The following is a 21004-nucleotide window of genomic DNA, read 5'->3' as shown; positions in this document are numbered from 1 at the left end:
GTGTGTGGTTTCGCCATGACAAATTACAGATCAGGGTTGGGTTTCGCGACTTTTGACATAACTAATCTTCTGACTGCTTAAACGCTTTGGATTTATGTATTGATCACATTGGGAATTTGGGACGGTATTTTCAGTGACATAAGTTTTTTTTTTGATTTCCAATCTCTTCCATCTTATTATGCCTTGTCGTCCATTCTACAGGAAAGTCCCGGTTTTTAATTATGTCATTTTTTACTCAAAAGTCACTAGGTTTCACGCATACTCATCATAGAGAAAATATGATGGCTGTTTTTTTATTTATTTAATTGGTGTTTTACGCCGTACTCAAGAATATTTCACTTATACGACGGCAGCCAGCATTATGGTTGGTGGAAACTGGGCAGAACCAGGGGGAAACCCACAACCATCTGCAGGTTGCTGCAGACCTTTCCACGTACGGCCGGAGAGGAAGCCAGCATGAGCTGGACTTGAACTCACAGCGACCGCATTCTTGAGAGACTCCTGGGTCATTAAGCTGCGCTAGCGCGCTAACCAACTGAGCCACGGAGGCTCCATGATGGCTGTTAGGTTAACGGAAGGAAGAACTCAAGCGTAAAGAGAACCGTAGAATAACAGTTCCATGAGGAGCTATGGGGCAGCATCATGCCTTGGCACTACAGTTGATTCCACCTGAACATTGTTGTCAACTGGTCACGAGGATGGAGTTGTAGTAAAAGATTCAACAACTGAACCAAGCAAATAAGAAAGACTTATGGTTAATAGTTAATATTGTAGGAATCTCTCATTGGCCAAACAATGTAGAGTGCCTTTGGTCAGACCACTAGCTCTTGTACGCATAGTGGACATTGCTTTTATTTTATTATTATAAGTACAAGTACCAATTCCCAAGGAATACTGAATACAGTATGTGCATGTTTCATAATAAATGTCTTTATTCCACATGGTGGAAATCTTCCACAAGTACAACATAACAAAGTGTCTACGTTCAACATGTATTTCTGAACCTCTGGTAGAATTGTACACTGTTCAGGTATAGGTTTTGTCAAAAATACCAGCTGGGACGTTAATTCGTGCAAACATAATGAGGATACATGCACAGTGGAGATACACAGATATTATAAATCCTACAGACTGTGGTTTTTGTAAACCCAACGACATGCAATTGTTCAACGGAGGTGAAAAACTGAATTTAAACAGGAAATAAAAAATGCAGACATAATGTGATTATGAATTGCAAAATACTTTCACTGACAGAAGCTTTATCAGTGGACTGGAGAAGTACTCAGGCTTTGAGCAAACTAGTCTTGTAACAAAAACTCAGTCTTGTTACAAAAAGAATGATATCTGACAAATGTCCCTAACACAAGACCACACACAGAAAAGAAAAAAAATAAATAAATGCCCAGCTGAGTTAAAGGACGTTTCGTTTTCATCTCACTTCACAACATCAAAAAACATCTAAAGATTTTTCAGTGACTTGCAGGCGTCTGGGATTATTAACAAACTCTGAGTAAACAGTTCATGAAGAAATCTTGATATATATAAATGTGACATGCTCATCTTTGACATTCATTGTACTGTACTCCAACCATATCATCTTTGGCCTCTTTGTATAGATTCCATAGTGAGAATAGGCAAGTATCAAATAGCACTAGGGTACAAATGATAAAAAAATCGAGAGCCTTTGAAATTTGGAACAATAAAAAAAGATGTATCAAAAACAGTTGTGAAAACCAGCACATTGAATTGACAGCTTTTCAAACACCAGACATCACTTGTTGAAAAGCATTCTAGCAAGACAATTAAAAGGGGATGTTGACAGCAGTACATTCTAGCCCTTCTACATGTATGTAAGACTGGTTGTTACACCTTATGAACAACAGCACACACACACAAAAAAAACTCATACGAACTCAGACATACGCCTACCCTCAATGAATTAAGCTGACGTCACGGATATCCTTTCTCAAACCAGAAGGCAATCAGGGATATCCTTTCTTAAACCAGAAGGCAATGTTTACAAAACCATCTTTTAAGCCACCTTGGACAAGTATATCAACTACATCATACCATCGGTTTTTATCTTCTGACATGTCTCAAATGTCTACATGAAGAAAATATGCCACAATTACAAAGGTCATATCATTCTACAGGTGGTCTGTCTGTATTTGGTACGACTGCAAATTTGACAGTTTTCTCAACATACATGTAACTGCAAGTACTGGATCCCTCAAAGTCTAACAAGACCTTTTTCAACAAGACAGACTAGATATTTTGTGGCAAGTTATTACTAATATTATGAAAAAAAAAAAAGAAAAATGGCAGTTTTATCAAAAGCAGCTGCATATTGAGTATTTACATGTAAATCAATGTGCATGGATGGGATCCTCATTTATTCTTCCTTTTACTCTCCAGCCTCATTGGATTCTTAATGGACTTGTATTATATCTGAAAAATAATATGCCTTAACTGTGCCCTAACAATATTTGCTGATAATCTCTATCCTTCCATGTATACGTAGTACACAGCATTTGTACTTCATTCCAAGTGCAAATTCCTTCATTCTTCTAACATCTTCTCGCACTATATAATTTTCAACAGCAGCAGTGATTCAGCAAAAAAGTAACAAGCATCGCTGAAGTTAAACCAACAGAATACTAGTACTTAAAACATGTAGCTGAAAGATGCAAACTTAAAGGCTTATTTCCACTACCACAAAGTATCTCCACAACAACAACCAAAAGCATGTACAGTACATGTATTACTGTAGTCACTACAGCTTCATTGTAGTACAGAACTAGTTGATGAACTGTGAACAGAACTTTGAACAGAACCTTGGTTTAATTTTCTCCAAGCAGACGTGTTTTTCACTTAAGTCTTTACAAGCACAATTCAATTTTGTTATTTTCAATGCATGATGATACTTTCATTATCATTTCAACACAACAGAACTGAACAGATTAACAGCCACAACAGAAATGGGGAGGGATGTTATATGGTGATTCAACCATGTACTGGAAATGTTTCATAGAGAAGTCACATTTAACTGGTTGGCAGAAACGGTTGACCCTAGTATGATATCCTGGATGTGTCTGATGATAGCAGTGAAAATAAGCCTCTGAAGTTTGTTTCTGAATGCAGTATAAACCAATACACCATTCCAACTTATGAAGAATCCTATCAACACCACCTTTACATATATATATATATATATAAACTATATATATATATATCATCTATATATATAAATTTGTATAATTCTCTAAACAAGGAACAACTAGGGCATAACATACAATTTACAAGATGGGTTGGGAAGAAATGAGCTGTTCTAAGCTACAGAGTTATCTCCTCCTGGGAACTTAACCTGCATACCACCTAATGTCCCTTAGGCACAGATGAACCTTGACAGTGACCAGGCTGATGGTATTTGACAAATTCTAATAGGCAGTGACCTATAAACAAACTTTACTGCAGAATGTAAAGTTCAATGTATCATGCATTCAGTCTTTTTAGACAAAGCCCAACTATGTAACTTAGCATCAGTAACAGGACCACGCTTTAACAAAACATAGGCCAATTTGGATGAGATTATGCATCTCTGAAAATTTGTGAACATAACCTTTTGTCCTCTGCATTCTCACACAAATTCATTCAAGCATCAATATAACTAGTTTGACACTGGTTTCACAAATTCATGCATGTTGTGTGGGGTCTGGAAGGCAGAGGTTATCCAGGAGCAAATCTGTGCAATAATGAACTGAGACCATTTGATGGGGGAAGAGCAACTATGTAGAACTTAACCTATGACTATATATGTAAATATATACAACAACAACAACAGACAACAAGTACACTCGCACCCATAAGATGATTCAGTTATGTACAATGTATGTATGTGTTTCCATTCCCACATATGTACCACACTCAGTCCCTTTAATATACAAAATAAAAACATTTGTTAAACCATAGCAGCACTCTCAGCTACAGTTTTATACAAAACAACATTTTCAGTGGCAGTTCCAATACCTGTGACAGCGAAGTATCTGAGGACTGTACAAAACAATGTGACTTGACAACATTTATATGTGGTTAGCGCTGAATATCACTATTAAATAAACATAATAAGAATAATAATAATTATATAATAATAATAATAATATATACTTTGCAATTATGAGGTGACTACAACTAAATTTTGGCTGCGGAATTGATTTTTGTTTTTATCAAACGAATGAAGTCTACATCTGTTCCTATGCTGCAGAACAATTCTGGCTGCAAACTGTTAGGAAAGACACAATAACAAGTGCTGCATGCAGATTGAGGCACATCTCTTGAGACCAGACAGTGATCAGTGCCTGCAGCTCTGACTTTGGAACACCTCGCTCCTACAAAACACTGCAGTGTGCAGAAGCAAGGGAGATAACTTTGTAACCTATGGCAATGACACAGACATTCCTTTCAAAATGGTCAATATGAAGCACAATAATCATCAGAGTAGAAAAACAAATTTGACAGCAATCCTTTGGTGTAAAGTGGGTTGTGGTGACCCAATGGGCAAGTGGGTGTGATTTTTGTGAACTGGATTATACAGGTGAATGGTGTTCTCCATGCCTTGTGTTCAGTACTTGGAGTAGTAGCCCACAAGACTGGCCAAGTGAACAATTTTGGCCTGCACTTATCCGTGTATTATACACTCAAGATTTCAGCAGGCCTCTCCGGACTGTGGTGATGAACAGACCTAACACAGGAACTGATAATCCGTCAGCATTTCTAGGTTAACACAGCACAATAATATACTGTATGCATTGTGTAAGAAATACTCTGGTTGTTAAAAAAATGCCAGCCAAGGGAGGTAATCAGTTGACTCGAAGTGTATGTGACTCCATGGGGGCTGCTGAATCGTACAGAGTGTCCGTATCCTGGGTGGGCTCCCCTTGTAGCTGACAGGCATTATTCAGCGTACCCGCCCCACAATCACAGAAAAAGCGATCGTGTCGGATAAACTCAACCTCATGACCTCCGTGGCAGGTTTTGATACAGTTAACACATATGGCATTGCGATCTGTTGTGTTACATGTCCGACATCTACAAAATGCAGCAAGAAACATGGCTCAGAGTTATGTTATACATTCATTTGGCTTTTTTTTTAAAATTATTTTATTTAGTAAGTGTTTTAGTATCTGGAATTTTTTCGCCCATAGGACAGTACATGTAGTTAGATTTATGGGTGTGAAAAAAACAGAATGAATTCCAACTGTCCTTGCTTGCTTTAGTCACATGATTTTTACAGCAGATGCTTCCAGCAATGCTTGTCAGGTTGCTCGTATATTGCAGTGGTTTCTCTCACTTTGTAGTCTTTAGAACTAGCTAAAAGGGCCTTCAAATACACAAATACAAGCACAGAGACATAGAGAGTAGTGTACTTACCTATAGAAGTCATGCATGGGGAAGCTCGTATAACTGGAGATTTTGTACAAACATTGTCCGTTCCCGACGGCCTTTTCCACCATATTATGGTTACCAGTGATGAGGTTATCTGAGGGAAAAGCAGGTATAAAGTTATACATAATGCACCCTTAGGAGGAAGCAGACTGAAACTGAAAAAACTGAAATACCTTCATGCTTTTATAAACAATGAAAATTTACACTGATATACAAGATCCTATACGGCAAGGTCTCACAACATTAAACCACTCAATTCTGTTGTAATATGGAAGCAGAGCTGGTAAGTGTTAAGCTAAATCAAAAATTGAAACAGCGGAGCATTTCATTTCTGGAATAAATATTTAAGCCTAATACGAACACCAGGGCCTAATCTCAGTTAATTTAGAGCCCTAAACCAGGATCAATGATGCTGCCCTTCAAAAAAATTACAATAAAATGCCCTTTTTAGGCAAACTTAGACCAAACTTAACATTTTAAAGAGTCGTTTGAAACACTACCTGTCCTACTACAACTAGATTAGGCCATAACAATTTTCAACATATGATATTTGACGAGCGATTAGAAAGCAAGCAGAGAAATATAAGGTTGGATAGTTAAGCTAAGATATTACATGTATATGTCTCATGTTTTTGAGAAATTTGTATAAATTGTGAGCTTAACAAAAAAAGAGCTCAAGCTTATGTCCATATGAATTCTTCTGAAATATGGGATGACCCATTTTCCCATCCACCAATGCCTTTCCGTCACCTTTGAGTACTGGAGTTACGCCACTGGCCAGGCACAATCCTCCAAATTTATTGTTAAAAATCTTGTTGCCTTCTAGTGTAGCTGTAGCGTTGTTGGTTATTTCCACACCAGCAGCCATGCCATCAAAGATTCTGTTCCGCCTGAGAATCGGGTGACTCTGCGTGCTAATCAAGACGCCAGCCTGAGCATTGCGGAAAATGTCATTCTCTTCTAGAATGCCTACGGAGTGGAAAGGCAGATTAGTGGAGAATTCATACATAAATATCAAACATACTGAACTGCTCCAAATGTGAAAGGTCACAAATGATCAAAATTCCATCTACACTTCGGAATGTAAAACCATATACACATTAGTTTCCTTTCCAAAAGTGTCTGATAGACACTTGCTTTATACACAACAGTCCAATTTATTCACAAGACATATTAAATAATGGTGAAAATATAGCTTTGGATTCAGTTCTTACACCCACTTGTGACAATGTAAAGTAGTTAACATAGAGTACAAGATTATGTCAATATTATTGCAGGGCCATATTTTACAGAAATTCACCTTTGCCTCCATTGAATATGCAGATGCCACCATCCCGACCATCATGGATTTTATTCAGCCTTAAGACAGGATTGCTGTCCGTTTTAATCCACACTCCAGCCATGGCGTTATCAAATATTTCATTATGTTCAATCATTCCCAGTCCACCATTGTACACCAGGATACCTCCATTTTGACCACCCCAAATTTTGTTACGTCGTATTAGAGGGTTGCTGCCCGTCCTGTTGCAAAAACAAAAACGTGTTTAACAGGCTGGACCATAACACAATGTACCATTTACATAAGAATTACTTTCCATCAACAGAAGAGGCATTTAAACACTATCATTTAACTTATTTTACTAACCGGGAGATAAATCTTCTTGGATGTTTAAAAGTCTAAAGTTAAATGTAATCTCTCACAACAAAACAATCTCTCAAAAGTTCATTATATGAACTATGCTGGATGATGAGGGTACAATATTCAAGATAAATGTAGTCTAGTAATTTGTAATTTTGTTTATCCCAGCCTTTGCTCAAGACAAATAACATCTAAAAACGCAAGACATTCTGTTACACACAGGAAACTGTAAATATTGTTAATGAAGACAATGATGATTGCACAATTTCCTGTTGTGTACACTACTGCACGTACCGTATCTGAACTCCTGAATATAGGTGGTTAAATATGTCATTTTCCTCCAGCACTCCATGGCCATTATCGTAAAAATAAACTCCAACCTGAAAACAAAATGTAATCATATTTCGGAAAAGTGAAAACTCAGAAAAAAGCAGCACAGTGAAGAAATGGATATACCACAGAATCTATACCTTTCTTGGGAGGACAATTATCAACACTTACAATTTTTTGCCACTTTGAGTGTAACCAGGTACAAGGGCATCTTCGCAGTAAATTCCTTTGTCTGGACATAATTTCTCTTCCTAAGCAATGTTTGCATATTGTATTGGTTCTAAAACTTCACACAGGAAGTCCATTCAAAAAGTCAAGTACGCTAATTCCTCAATTTTTTCGCATATGAAAGAGAAACTTTCACTGCAATTAATGAACATTTCTAAATTGATTTTGGAGACAACACTAACTTGGGTGGATTGGCCAGTGTCAGGGCTTCACAAAATTTATAATTTTATCAGTCTACACATCATAATACCCTCAGAATACGCTTGAATAAACACCTTACAAACACGCGAACAGAATGAACAATTATGGTAAAGGTAATAAAATATTACTTTTGATTCAGAAATTTACATTTTTCCGGTAGGACGTCATCTTTACGTCCAAACACCATGACTCGTACGTAAGACCAAGGGAACTCTCAGAATTACAGAAAATGAGTCCTTTAGTCATGGGTAACATTTGGGGTTAAACACAGTATTTAACATTTAATAGAAACACAGAGACAGAGATGATGTAATTCAGAACAACACTACTCTCTGTTTAACTGCTCCTGAATACCACCAGGTTAGTTTCAACATTGACAAGCAGCAATTTTTGGGCCCAGCTTCACAAACATGTCTTTAACATGTGTTGTCCAGGTAGTTGCAACCATCTTTATGTAAGATCATCTTGTGGAACTGAGGCTTGGAACATATGCACAGAATGACCTTGGCAGTATTACAGCCAAATCATAGAGAGAATGCTGACTGTCCCTGCACTTGATATAGTGAGTCTGACCACTGACCTGCTTGCCGCTGTGAATGCGGTTACGGCGGAGGACAGGTGTACTGCCTGTGGTGATCCACACCCCAGCCAGAGTGTTGGAGTACACCTCATTTTCCTCTATCAGACCCTGGCCCTTCTCATGCTAAAAAAAAAACAAAAAAAAAAAAAAACAGAACAAATCCATGAAAACAGGAAGAGCTACATCTAAATACAGATTTTGTTAGATTTACAATGAAAAATCTCTGGAGTCAGGACAATACCTTAATAAATCAACATCGTGCCAAACTCACTAAAACGCCACAGCTTTTCAGTTCCTCCTCTTCAATATTACCGATATATCAATTAATTTCCAGTAGTTCTGATCAATGACAGCTATCTGGAACTGGTCGTTCAAAAGCCAGGCTTAAATTTTAATACCAGCCTTGGTCATAATACAAAATTAATGGAACTGTAGTCCAGACTTAAGTTGATACCAGACTTAACTGTAAATACAGTTTTTAACAACTGGGTCCTGTAGTACAACATACCAGTGATTTGTAGTATGAGCATACCCGGGTTAATCTGGCTTTGTTTAAACATGACTTGACACCTCATGCGTTCAATGGCCTCATGAAATAGTTCCCAGAATTCAGCTGACCTTTACACATCTTTCCTATCTATAATATTTTTCCCTTATTTCAACAAATCTTAGATACCACCCATAAATGTTAGTTAGTTACTGTTGATGCTAAAATTAATATCTAGTAAAAATTACCAAATCAAATTTGCAGCGGAATAAAATACAGAGTTACTTACCACATAAATCCCTCCATGCTGTCCATGGTGTATTTTATTGTGCCGGACTATAGGGTTACTGTTTGTCCTTATTTGGATGCCTGCTAATGCATTGCCTGTATGTAGAGAAATCAAAGATATGCATTTAATTCAGATCTGAACCTGTTTAAACAAAGCTATAGTTGCAAAGGGAAGGTCTTTTTCTTATTATGCTTAATATACAGAACAAAGAAAGCAGCATGATCGGGCAAAACGCAGGCCAATTGGCACTCACCATGTATGTTGTTGTGTTCTACTAAACCTCTCCCTTCGCCAAATATATACACACCACCCTGGTGACCATTGTAGATTTCATTTTTCCTGAAAATATAATGAACAAGTATGAAGCCGATTCTGGCACATCATTGAATCAGAAGTATACGCTTAACCATAGAGGCCAAGTGACAACATTTTGTTGTTCTGTTCATTTACCTGTTCTGTAAGTCCCACTAAAAAATAATTAACTGAAGGGAAAAAAAAAAATTAAACTAAAAAAAAAAAAATCAAAACTAGAAGAATAATACATATTGTTTTTGTTTTACTTTGGTCTAGGAATATATTGGTGAATTTTTTTTAACTGCCTGAGAGATTGACTGCAAACAGGTAAGGCATTAGCCCAAATAGCTAGGAATGCCACAACATGTAAGACTGAAAACATAAGAACATGTAATATACATGGATTGAGACTTGATAATTAAGTAAGGGTGTTCAATCTGTAATCCTATTTTGAATGCAATGTGTAGTATGTCATGCCAGTGGCCCTTTTAAGGCACACATGTAACTGTCACATGAAACATGAATTCTGCTGACCTAATAGTGGGATCGCTGTTTGAGGTAATCCACACTCCAGCAAAATTATTTGAGTGGATCTTGTTCTCTATAAACTGGCCTCTGCCATTCTCGTGGACGTAAATGCCACCAGTCTGGCCGTGGTGTATTTCACACTTCACCACCGTGGGGTTAGCGCCAGCCTTCACCTCAAACCCAGCGATTCGGTTGTTGTGGATGTCATTGGCTTCAAAGTAGCCCTGCACACATAGGAAAGCAAACGGACGTTAACAATATTTAGTATCATTGGATTTGCTAATCACGGAGCAATCACAGTTGACTATACAGTAATCTCCCCTGACAGGCAACTGAAGTCCTATCTGTTTTACCACAAAACTACACTGGAGAAATGTGCAAATTGACTCCATGGATGTGCTTGCCAACTGACAAGTTTAAATGTTGTACCTTACGACTATTTGCTGTATCAATATCAGAACACAGTGTGATTATTATTTCTGTGGCGTTTAAAGCTGAAAGCAAGAATTTTTAAACTCATCTAACAACTTTCAGTTTTAAGGGTGGAGAAGACCAGAGTGTCGAGTAAACTAACACAAAACCTGTTAGGAGATTTTTTTTCTTTTAACACTGCAAACAATGGGAAAACCTGTTCAATAAAAGAATGGGTGCTTTTGTTAACGAACAATCTGAACTTACAGGATTCTTGAATATTTTAAGCTTTTACAAAATCTGAACATTTCATGAATGTAACATTTGATGGACAAACTCACCAGTCCGTTATCAAAGGTGAAAATGCCGACATCTCTGCCATGATGTATGTGATTTCTCCTCATGATAGGATTAGCATGGTTCTTCACCCAAACTCCAGCCAAGGCATTGCCAATGATCTCGTTATCTTCATAGTGACCCTGACAAAATCAACAACAACAAGTCATTTGAAATGAGCCATCATATTTACCTGCTTTTTCAATGCTATCTCCTTGCATACAAGATAAAACAATAATGAGGACTGTTTATATGTTACCACATTTAATATGCATGCAGTGAACACTGTGAGCCATCGTATTTACCTACTTTTCAATGCTCTCCAAATTTTTCTTAACTCTTGGTTTAGGTTCTGGGCATTTCTTTGCATATAACAGACTTGCATACCCCTAGTGCATGAAATGTGTACAAACAATCACGTCTACATGCACAAATTGCGACAACAATGTGGCAGATGTATGTTTAACCCTTGTTAAAAATCAGTTCAACTCAAAAAAGCTTTAATTACAGTAATCACTACAATAGAGAAGTCAGGAATTTCCAAAGAAGGGGCTAAGGTGTCCCATGGCAAACGACATGTATGGAGTGTTAATTTTGGTCATCAAGAGAAAAATTCTGCACATTCTGATCTACTTCAAGACAATGATGTTATTACGCATTTAGCATGCTTAGCTGGTATATAATCTTTGATATGTTCTGTATATTTTCTGTGATCACATTTTTTGATGGTGTTCTTATTGCACTGTAAAAAAAAGATGCGGATTTGAACAAATGTCACATATATGGATATGAAATCTTGAATCCATTGAGCTTATAGCTGTTCTAGACCAAGGACCTGTACTGATCATGTGAAGTTGTGGATTTTCCAGTTGTGACGCTGTAATTCTCAGAATTAAGGGGTGCCTGTTCAAGAATTTCTCACTGTAAGTGACTTCATACTCTTACATCTGCTTTCTTCATGCACATCACCACCAGGTATTTAATGGCCAGCCATTTTGCTGGGAAAAGCGTGCTCAACGACAAGGGTTGACATAAAAGGACGGAACAAACGGGTCACCATTCAGAAACTCTTTGAGCGCTACATTTAAGCTATATCAGTTTGCAAGTTGAGGGGTTCCTGGTAAATCCTTGCTGTCAAGTGATTGCTAAAATAGTGGATCTGATACTAAAAATGGGCTTGTATAAAAATAAAAAACCGAAATCAGACTTTGGATCTTATTTTTTTATGTGCATGGTGTCTAAGCATATTTTATACTTCTTTGGCATGCTGTCATATTTTCTACATGTCTGGTGTACAAAATACGTCAAAATCATTGCAGAAGGAAGGTCACATATAATATGAAACATTAAAGATTGTTTATATGCTACCTTATTTAATATGCATACAGAGAACAATGCTGAAGATTGCCAATGGCTCAGAATGTCACATGACCAAAATGTTAAAATGTTTAATTTTTAAAAACAGCACATATGATTAGTTGCTGAAAACACAACAGGTTTTATTTTTGTTGAACTGAAGACTGCTAAACAACTATAAATAACTTTCTCCACAACCGTGTTGAATCTCCACCATACATAGTCGATGATCCATGAAACATACTGATGCAAAATTCTTTTGTTATTCAACATGGCAACAAGCATAAGTTATATATAGGGAGTTTGCTTTTGCTGTCTTACAATAACGAGTGAAGACAGGTAAGAGAGGAGGTATACCTGTGCATAATCTGTGACATACAGCCCCACATTTTCACAGTCCTTGATGTAGCAGTTCTTAATGTGAGGTTCTGCTCCTACTCCTGACACACACACAGCTGCTCCAACTGTAACAACATACAACACTGATAAGTCACTTCTTTTTGACAACTAAAGGCAGGTAAATGGGCAAATGGTATTTTAAGAGAACTTGTTAACAGTATTACAATTCAAGAACATGTAAATCTCACAAGGGCTATACAGTGTATGCAGTGGGAAATCAATATATGAACTCCCTATGTAACCGTAACACTTTTTGCAATATGACAAATAAAGGCAGGAAAATGGAAAAATGGTATTTTACCACAGCTTGTTAGCAGTATGACTATTCAGGAACATGTAAATCTCATGAGAGCCATAAAGTGTATGCAGTGGGAAATCAATAAGTGAACTGCTTAGGCAACCTTAACACATACACTTTTTTGCAATCAGAAAGCACTTTTTTGCAATCAGAAAAACAATAACATTCTTGTCATTTATTATCACAGCATGAATTAAAGAATTTACACTGAAGGATACTGTATAATGAAACTAAGAAATGCCTATGTGAAATAGAAATATTGCTTCCCACCGTTTCCCTATTATTGTAACAACTTACCAACGGAAGTGCTTTTGATACGACAATGGTCTATTATGGGGGAACAGTTTTCTGTGACTTCTAGGGCATAATGTTTATGATGAGGGACAGAGGACGTTATGCTGGGTGAAAACTGAAACAAAAATAACCATCTCATTGTAAGAGAAGATAACACATGTACAAATTGAAACTCACAACAAAAAATTGAGAGTAACAAGCAACGATTAATACAGTCCACCCTCCTTACCATTACAGAAGTGGCAACAGAATAATGGACTTTCAAATATTAAACTCAATCAAAACCACTAGCAGCCATGTTTACTTGCTCTTAACATGGATTATCTGCTAAACTGACTTTAAAGTTTTTGTCCACCAATACCCTGCATGGGCACGACAGAGTTCCCCCGGAGGTATGTGACCCTATCTGTCAGATGAGAAAGGGGGCTTATGATAGCAGTGGCTTCAGGGGCTGGCCTTCTTGAAACATGTACAGTTGTCCCCCTTGTACTTTCTCAATTCATGACAATCCGTCATCACATCACAGAAGGCAATGTACAGCAAAGTCACACACAAGAAAATAAGATCACATAAATAATGTACTTTCACAATTAAATTACCCTCATTCCTCAACATGTTTGTCTATGAAAGACCTGCTATCAGTGCAATTTACATGACTTCTTAATTTGACTTTGGAGACAAAGCCACATTGGTAGGGTTGGTCACTTTTAGTACTTCACAAAAAGTATAGTTTTATCCGTCTATTCAGAAGAACACTCTCCAAATGTTCTTCATTAAAAATGTGGCTAACATGCAAAAAGGTTGAAGAATTCCAGTATGTATTTTACTTTACCACCTCAAGCAATGTTGTAATATTTAATGAATATGCTTTATCCTAACAAGTTACAGCACAAAAGACGATCACAATGTTACAGTCTGTACCCAAAATTACATTACATACATGTACTGGTAATTATGCAGCTGAAGAAAATCATGTTATCTGTTATTTAAAATGGACCCAATCGTAGCAAAAGCAAAGGCTTACCTTTAATGTTACATAGCCTAAATATGTATCTTTTGCTCCTTCCATGAACATGACAGTGGAATCGCTCTCTCGTTCAATGATCACATGATCGATAATATTGCCAGGAGCTGTTCAAGACAAGAATAATAAATCATGATGGCAATTATGAACAATTCAACTATATCGCATCCTGTAAAATGCAATCACATTCTGCCTTTTCCAAACAAACTGGCGGTAAAAGCCCTTGAACAGTAATTTACTAGCCGTGCTTCATCCAATCTCGGAAGTCGAGTTTATCTGACAGTTATAAATTAAAAATGTCAGCATCCCATTCAAACGAGAATGTTCCTGAAACACCATGACTAATAAAAGAACCCCTGTCTTGTATTTATTTATTTATTTGATTGTTGTTATATGCCGTACTCAAGAATATTTCACTTATACGACGGCGGCCAGCATTATGGTGGGAGGAAACTGGGCACAGCCTGGAGGAAGCTCACGACCATCCGCAGGTTGCTGGCAGACCTTCCCACTTAGGGCCGGAGAGGTAGCCAGAGAGAGGTTATTACGCTGCGCTACCGGGCTAACCAACTGAGTGATGGAAAGCCCCCCATCCCCCCGTAAAATACACACATGAATCCAGGCACACTGGCTCATAACCCATACTAACCTGCACCCAATATGGAGACATTGTTATCAATGACCAAGAATTCTCCCTGGTAGATGCCTGTATGGACAAAGATGAGCCTGTTGTCTTCAGCCACTTCTTCTGTGTCCAAAGCCTGCTCAATGGTGTCAAAACACTGCAAAGAAAAACACATTTTCAGACATACAACAATGGCCTAACAAAAGCTGCCTTCAAGTTCATGATTTTTTGTTATTTTTCAGTTATTTGTACTGCTACACAAATTATCATATTTCTGCATCACAAGCACTGAGGCTCTAAAATTTTGGCCAGCTTGGCACACATGTTGACATTGCTGTCCAACAATCATTATCAATATACAGTTCACTTTAATGCTCTCATTGTTTAATCAGGCACAGCTTATAGGAATGGGTGATTAGAGCTTAACACCACATTTGCAGTATTTCGGCCATATAACTGTGAGGTAATAGGAAAAAAAAAAAAAAAAACTAGCATACACAAAATGTAAGGCATTACATAGATGTCTGGTTATAAAGCTCCTCACCATCATATTCCTGCCTTTATGCCTGCCACTGTGGTGAGGGTTATACAGCTCAAAGCAGCCTTGTCTCACATGGATACCTCGGTACTGAAACACAAAGTAACACAGCATATACCCATCTACATGCAGTTTCACTGTGCATGGAAGCCAGATGCAAACAATAGCTCCTGCCAGTCATGCATAAGTTTATGACCACTCAGCAAGACATCAATCAATTTCTGTTCACAGGGTTAATACAGTAATACTTAAATGTGTACATGTACAGTGAAACCTGTGAAAATTGACCATGATTAGGGCTGATAAAAAATGGCCACTTTATCTTGGGGCGCGTGTACAGGCCTACATGTGTTGTGTTTACAAACAATGATAAAGCAAATCTACAGCAAATATAACTTTATTGAACATGTGCTGATATTTCAACCACAAATATGAAAAAAATGGCCATTTCATTCACTTTTCATAGCGACCAATTGATCAACTTTGGGGATTTAACGAAAAAAAACCTTATCAGCGGGTGATAGCTTGATCATGCACTGCTTTGTTGGTCTTTCAGTCATGTGTTCTGAAGTGATTGCAGTTATGTCATGCTGTATTTTTAAAGTTGCTTTAATGTTATCAGCAAAAGACTACCATGGGCCAGGGGCCTTTAAGCCATTGCTTGTTGAATTACTGTTGGCTTTGTTGGACATGTGCTGCGCAGACGCACAGACAAAGTTCTGCAAAGACAGCACGCAGCACAGCATCAGTTTTCACAGGTCTGAGTAGCACCCTTTGTACAAAACAGAGTTTCTAAACGCGGTCGGTGTTGACAGGTTCCGGTATATCTGGTTTGGGTTGAATGTATTTTAAATGGAAGAAAAAGTGGACTGCGTATAGCAGCAGGTTGACAGGATTGCAGTATAGAGAGTCCAAGTTTCACTGTATCTTCTACTGTGTTTGTAAATCCAAAAACTGTTACAATTTATAATCAATGTGACACACAGAAATACACAGAGAGAAAAGGACGTTCAGAAAGAGATGAAACCATTATAAAAAGGCCCAGCCACTCCAATGTACTTTACCGAAGCCCTGCCAGAAATTTTCATGGTTGGTTGAGACCAAAGAATCCTTGTGCACACATTTCAACACAGACTGGTATGCAGTCTATATGCATACCTATACTATATGTGTGCACTTACCAGCTGCTTGAAGCTTTCCTTCCAATCATTGTTAAAATCTCTGCCCATGTCACTTGGGTGAAGGAAAATGAACTCCTTGGGTTCTGGGTTCATCAATGGATAGTCATACTCAAATACTTGCTGATAGAGATTCTTCCTGTAAACAGTCAATATCAGATTGATTGAGAATTGAGACACAAGATTGTGTAGCAACTCCTTCCAGAAGTACCACATTGGCAGCACCTGAAAAAAGCCCTATTCACTAATTTACCAAACTTTGCTGCAATAGTTTAAATAAACTGCAGCAATTCAAGACATTATCCCTATACACAACACATTATATATCATATATGAGTAATTCCCAATAAATGAACCATAAAACAGAACTTAGAATTATTACACAGCAAAACTTGGTAAATAAGTCGCCTTATCACACCATCATGTAGACTAGGTCTTTAACCAAAAATGTTATGAGAAATATAATTTACAAAGTTTTGTGAAAGTGACCACAGGTGGCAAAACTATCGTGATAGCTGTTAAACAATATAAATTATCTCACCAAAGCTCCACATCATTGGCTATGACATTGAAGCGCTTGCACACCTGTGCTGCTCTGCACAAGTCAAACTCTAGCAAGTAGCTAAATATCTTCAGCAGGACTTCATCAGGTAGATCTTGTTGAAGGTAGTGGGCTCCACATATACCTGTATTAACAAAAATGCCCAAAGTAAGAAGGGTGTGCTGCTGGCAATATTCATAACCAGTTATGCTTATGAGTCAGCAATAGGTTACTTATTATGTCCATTGACAGTTTATCTTCGATAACATAGCAGTATGTTTAGGACAATGTATACATATCAATGTAACCAAATGTGTAATGCTACAAATAAAATTAATTAATGTAGTACCATTTGTGACAGGGACCATGATATTTTACGGTATTACAGGGATAAAAACATTTTCCTTCAAAATCAGCTTAAATTTCTTCTACTGGCTAACCTCCATTAACAAAAACATTGATAATGGCCATTTTGATCTAACATAGATATTTTGAAAATCCTGATATCCCTTAAAATCAGCTGAAAATTCTTATTTCTGGTCATATAAATAATGAACATTGAACTACTTGCCACCTTTATTTAAATTCCTTCTCAACCTTGAACAAATTAGCAGAAAAGCCAGTTAAATGTTGAAGAAGATAGATGTAACCCAAATTCATTTTTTATGCTAAAGTCCTAGGCCCAGTTGCATTACGATTTATAGCCTTTATTGACAATAGCCCAGACTAAGGTGCCATTAACTTTGCGTCCGGATAAGACTGGTATTAAGATGTATGCTTGGATAAACTTCATTACACCTCAAGAGACAAATGGCCCTAAACTTTTAAAATATGTGTGTAACTTATAAACCTAAGCTAATATTTAACCATAAAGGAAATTTTTTAATTTTTAGCATTTTTAACATGTACAGCATAAAAAATTACATGCATCTCCTGCATACATCTGAATCCCCAGAAAACACAAAGTTCAACATGCATGTGTGCTTGGATAAGTCAACTCAATAGACAACTCAATTGACAAAATGATACCAGCATAACACTGAACTGAACACAGGCTCCAACTGACAGAATAAGCTGGCAATGGTGAAGGGTCAAGTCAATTAAACTGACACTCTCCCATGACAAGCACAATACATCCTTGATGTAACACTCAATAGTATAATGGTGGGTTGCTAGTAAGGGTCAACCATTTACATCTATGCTACAGCCTAGAAGCATCTGATGCTAACTATGGCTAACATACTGATGACAGATCAAAAAATTGGGACAAAGTGAAAGTGACACCATAAAAATCTAATCAGGCCATATTTGTGCAAATTGCACAGGCTGTTTGCACAAAGCCAACTACACATGCACACATTTATTGATCTGATAAGTGTTCTATGCTGTACTAAAACACATTTCACATATTTCTGTAGGTATTTCAAATTTGTGTGTGAAGGAAACAATAGCATATCACCAGGCCTTTCACAACTTGTAGCAGCATCAGTAGCTAGGACTGATGAGAAACCCAACCAACAAGGGCCACATGCCTGTAGGTAAGCCATATTACAATTACAGCGGTCACTCAGAATAAGCATGCCATACCTTGATGTGATGAGTTTTTGGAGAAATTCTTGTTGACCCTTGACCGTCGGGATCGTTTCAATGGTGGGGGTCCCGAGTTGGGTAATAATGCACTGTCAAGGTTACTGGCACATCGTGTTCGTTTGTTCCGTAAATCATACGGATGGGAAGTCTGAGGTGATATAGCTTGGAGACTGGTTCTTGTCTGTCTGGTGCATCGGGGAGCTGCAAAAACAACAATAAAATTACAAAAATTGATCAAACCAGTGTTTCATCTTCCACGAATTAATACATCTGTACATGTAAATCAACATTTCTCTGGGAGGTGTTGGGGGGTGGGGGTGGGTGGGTTGGTGGTGGCAGGGACACCACAATGATCTAAATATTTCATTTACAACATTAGTATTTAGAGATATTTAAGCAAGCGCAAATTTGCGAAAGCTGCAAAATCCAATAAGAAGTCAATATCAACTGGCACACATGCTCCATGGTGGCTCTGAGATCAGTTGGCCATGTTCCCAGCTTAGCTTCAACATTAAATTCAATGCTCTGAATCCTTACATTCACAAACCTGGTTACCTGAACTGTCCTTAGGATGAAAATTGTACAACATAAAAACAGGTTTCCTGTGATCTTTATGTAATTCTGAATTAACATCACCTCATTACAAGGTAATAATGAAGACCATAACATCATAATTAACTCAAATATATCCAGCACATCCACTCGGACAGCAGCTGAATTTTGAAAATGGCCATTTTCAAATCTCGCGACTCCAGATGTCAAGGTAGACTCAGCACGCTCTTCCGAAAATTAAGATCATCTTTTTTCGTGATAGTAACTTATAGTTTTTTGTGTTCATTATTTTTATTACAGGAAAAGAAAAGAAAAAAAAATTGAAGACCGAGTTCCACGTCAGTGAATGGAAGAGTACAGATCTGTATTTCTGGAAGCTAAGCTTGGAAGAATAAAATCAGATCTCAGATCTAGCCCCAGTTATCACTACAACAACCAATTTGTCAAAAGTCTTTTTGTATCCAAGATAAGCGGTGTACTTGATAACACATTTTCAAACACAAAATATTTCATGAAAACATAAATTTTGAGCACGACATATGGCCATTATGTTAGCTCTATTGTTTACATCACGTCTGCTAAAATTGTTAGTACAACCTGTTTGGCTATTTATAATGAAGTGCTGTGCGGTGAATTTTACATAGAAATGTCTGAATTCATGGAGTCACACAGTGTCACAGATATTCAAAATGTTTTCTGAATGTCACATGGCAATGATAATTATAATCACACAAACTTTTTAATCCACCAAATCACAACTGTATGGATTCACAATAAATCTGCTAAAGATGGTTTGGAGTGATCAGTATTACCATATTACTGTTAAATATGGCTTGACGAGTTCAGTTTTCAGGTTTACATGATTATTTTACAGGTTACGGAAATCACTTGGATACGAAATAATGAAGTGCTAAGAGGTTTGGGTGGAAATGACCTCATACCATTTTAAAAGTATAAATTGACAGAGTGCATTCACAACAATATGTCATGAACAATTTTTTCAGCTCTTATTTCGTTCCTAACTCTTCTGTATTAATAATACCTTAATGAAAATGATACATCCAGTCAGTACAGCTTGAGACTCTGATCTGGCTTACAAAACTCAAACTCCATACATATACTAGTCTCACTCTCTCTCTATTCCAAGTATGTTTACTTAATTTATTAACACTTACCAATTTTATCCTGACAAAAATCAAGAAAATAGAAAGCTTTTCTAAGAATATAAAATCTTCATAGATGGGTGGATTATTTATTACCTTGATAACATCAGTTACCATATACCTACAATCAGACGCTTGTGTTCAGTTGATCGTAACGTTCGTGCACGCAGCCATCCGTCATCACATGTTTTCACTATCAAGAACAGTTTAGCTAGCATTTTATGTAGGTTATATAATGGGCATTTTGCCTAAACAGGTTGAAAACCCCTCTCTCCAGAACAGGATAATCTGTGATTTGAGGACACATACGCTGTGAAGCTAACAGCCGGCTGGGACCCTAGTGTCAGTGACGACTGAGAGACAGCCATTTTCATACATTAGATTTCGAATCTGGGTGATACATACCGCTTTCTATGGCTTTTCTCTCTGGTACGTGTCTTTCTTTCTTCTTTGGTTGCGGTTTCCTAGGCCGGAGCCTTGTCGTCCGCGTGGATTTGTATGGCATTTTTGTCTGAATCTGTCGAGTTCCTCGTTTCTTGTTCCACAGCCAGTGGAAATCTACTTACATCGTCGCCATTTTGCTTCTGCACTGTTTTCATTTACAAAAGAGCTACCAATCATAATGCTTAATACGAGTCACGTGCACATTCTGCCCAATGGGTGTAACTGTCAGGGATTGCC

At 37.5% G+C, this 21004-nt stretch overlaps 1 protein-coding gene across 1 annotated transcript; it reads right to left on the bottom strand.

Annotated features, from left to right (window-relative positions):
- Positions 1–3257: 3257 nt before the first annotated feature.
- On the bottom strand, positions 3258–20890 carry LOC135466573 (F-box only protein 11-like). Its single transcript, XM_064744126.1, has 19 exons — positions 20729–20890; positions 18606–18809; positions 17019–17163; positions 16481–16616; positions 15306–15389; positions 14786–14918; positions 14137–14243; positions 13116–13227; positions 12479–12585; positions 10771–10908; positions 10025–10242; positions 9450–9535; positions 9197–9291; positions 8421–8543; positions 7376–7461; positions 6743–6963; positions 6193–6411; positions 5428–5536; positions 3258–5085 (listed from the first exon to the last, which is right to left on the bottom strand). Exons 1-19 carry the CDS (start codon positions 20826–20828, stop codon positions 4857–4859), a joined length of 2652 nt encoding a protein of 883 aa, XP_064600196.1. The 5' UTR covers positions 20829–20890; the 3' UTR covers positions 3258–4856.
- Between the last annotated feature and the right edge of the window lie 114 nt (positions 20891–21004).

Source organism: Liolophura sinensis, chromosome 6 (assembly GCF_032854445.1).
Source record: "Liolophura sinensis isolate JHLJ2023 chromosome 6, CUHK_Ljap_v2, whole genome shotgun sequence".
NCBI classification, from domain to species: domain Eukaryota; kingdom Metazoa; phylum Mollusca; class Polyplacophora; order Chitonida; family Chitonidae; genus Liolophura; species Liolophura sinensis.
This window is presented reverse-complemented; position numbering and strand designations above follow the sequence as displayed.

Excerpts from the sequence above, each read along its gene's own strand:
- LOC135466573 (XM_064744126.1), bottom strand. The coding sequence starts at position 20,828 with ATGCCATACAAATCCACGCGGACGACAAGGCTCCGGCCTAGGAAACCG. Across the intron at positions 15,390-16,480 it reads AGGAAAGCTTCAAGCAGCTG|TACCGAGGTATCCATGTGAG; the intron begins GTAAGTGCACAC and ends TTTGTGTTTCAG. Across the intron at positions 9,292-9,449 it reads AGAACACAACAACATACATG|GCAATGCATTAGCAGGCATC; the intron begins GTGAGTGCCAAT and ends CTCTACATACAG.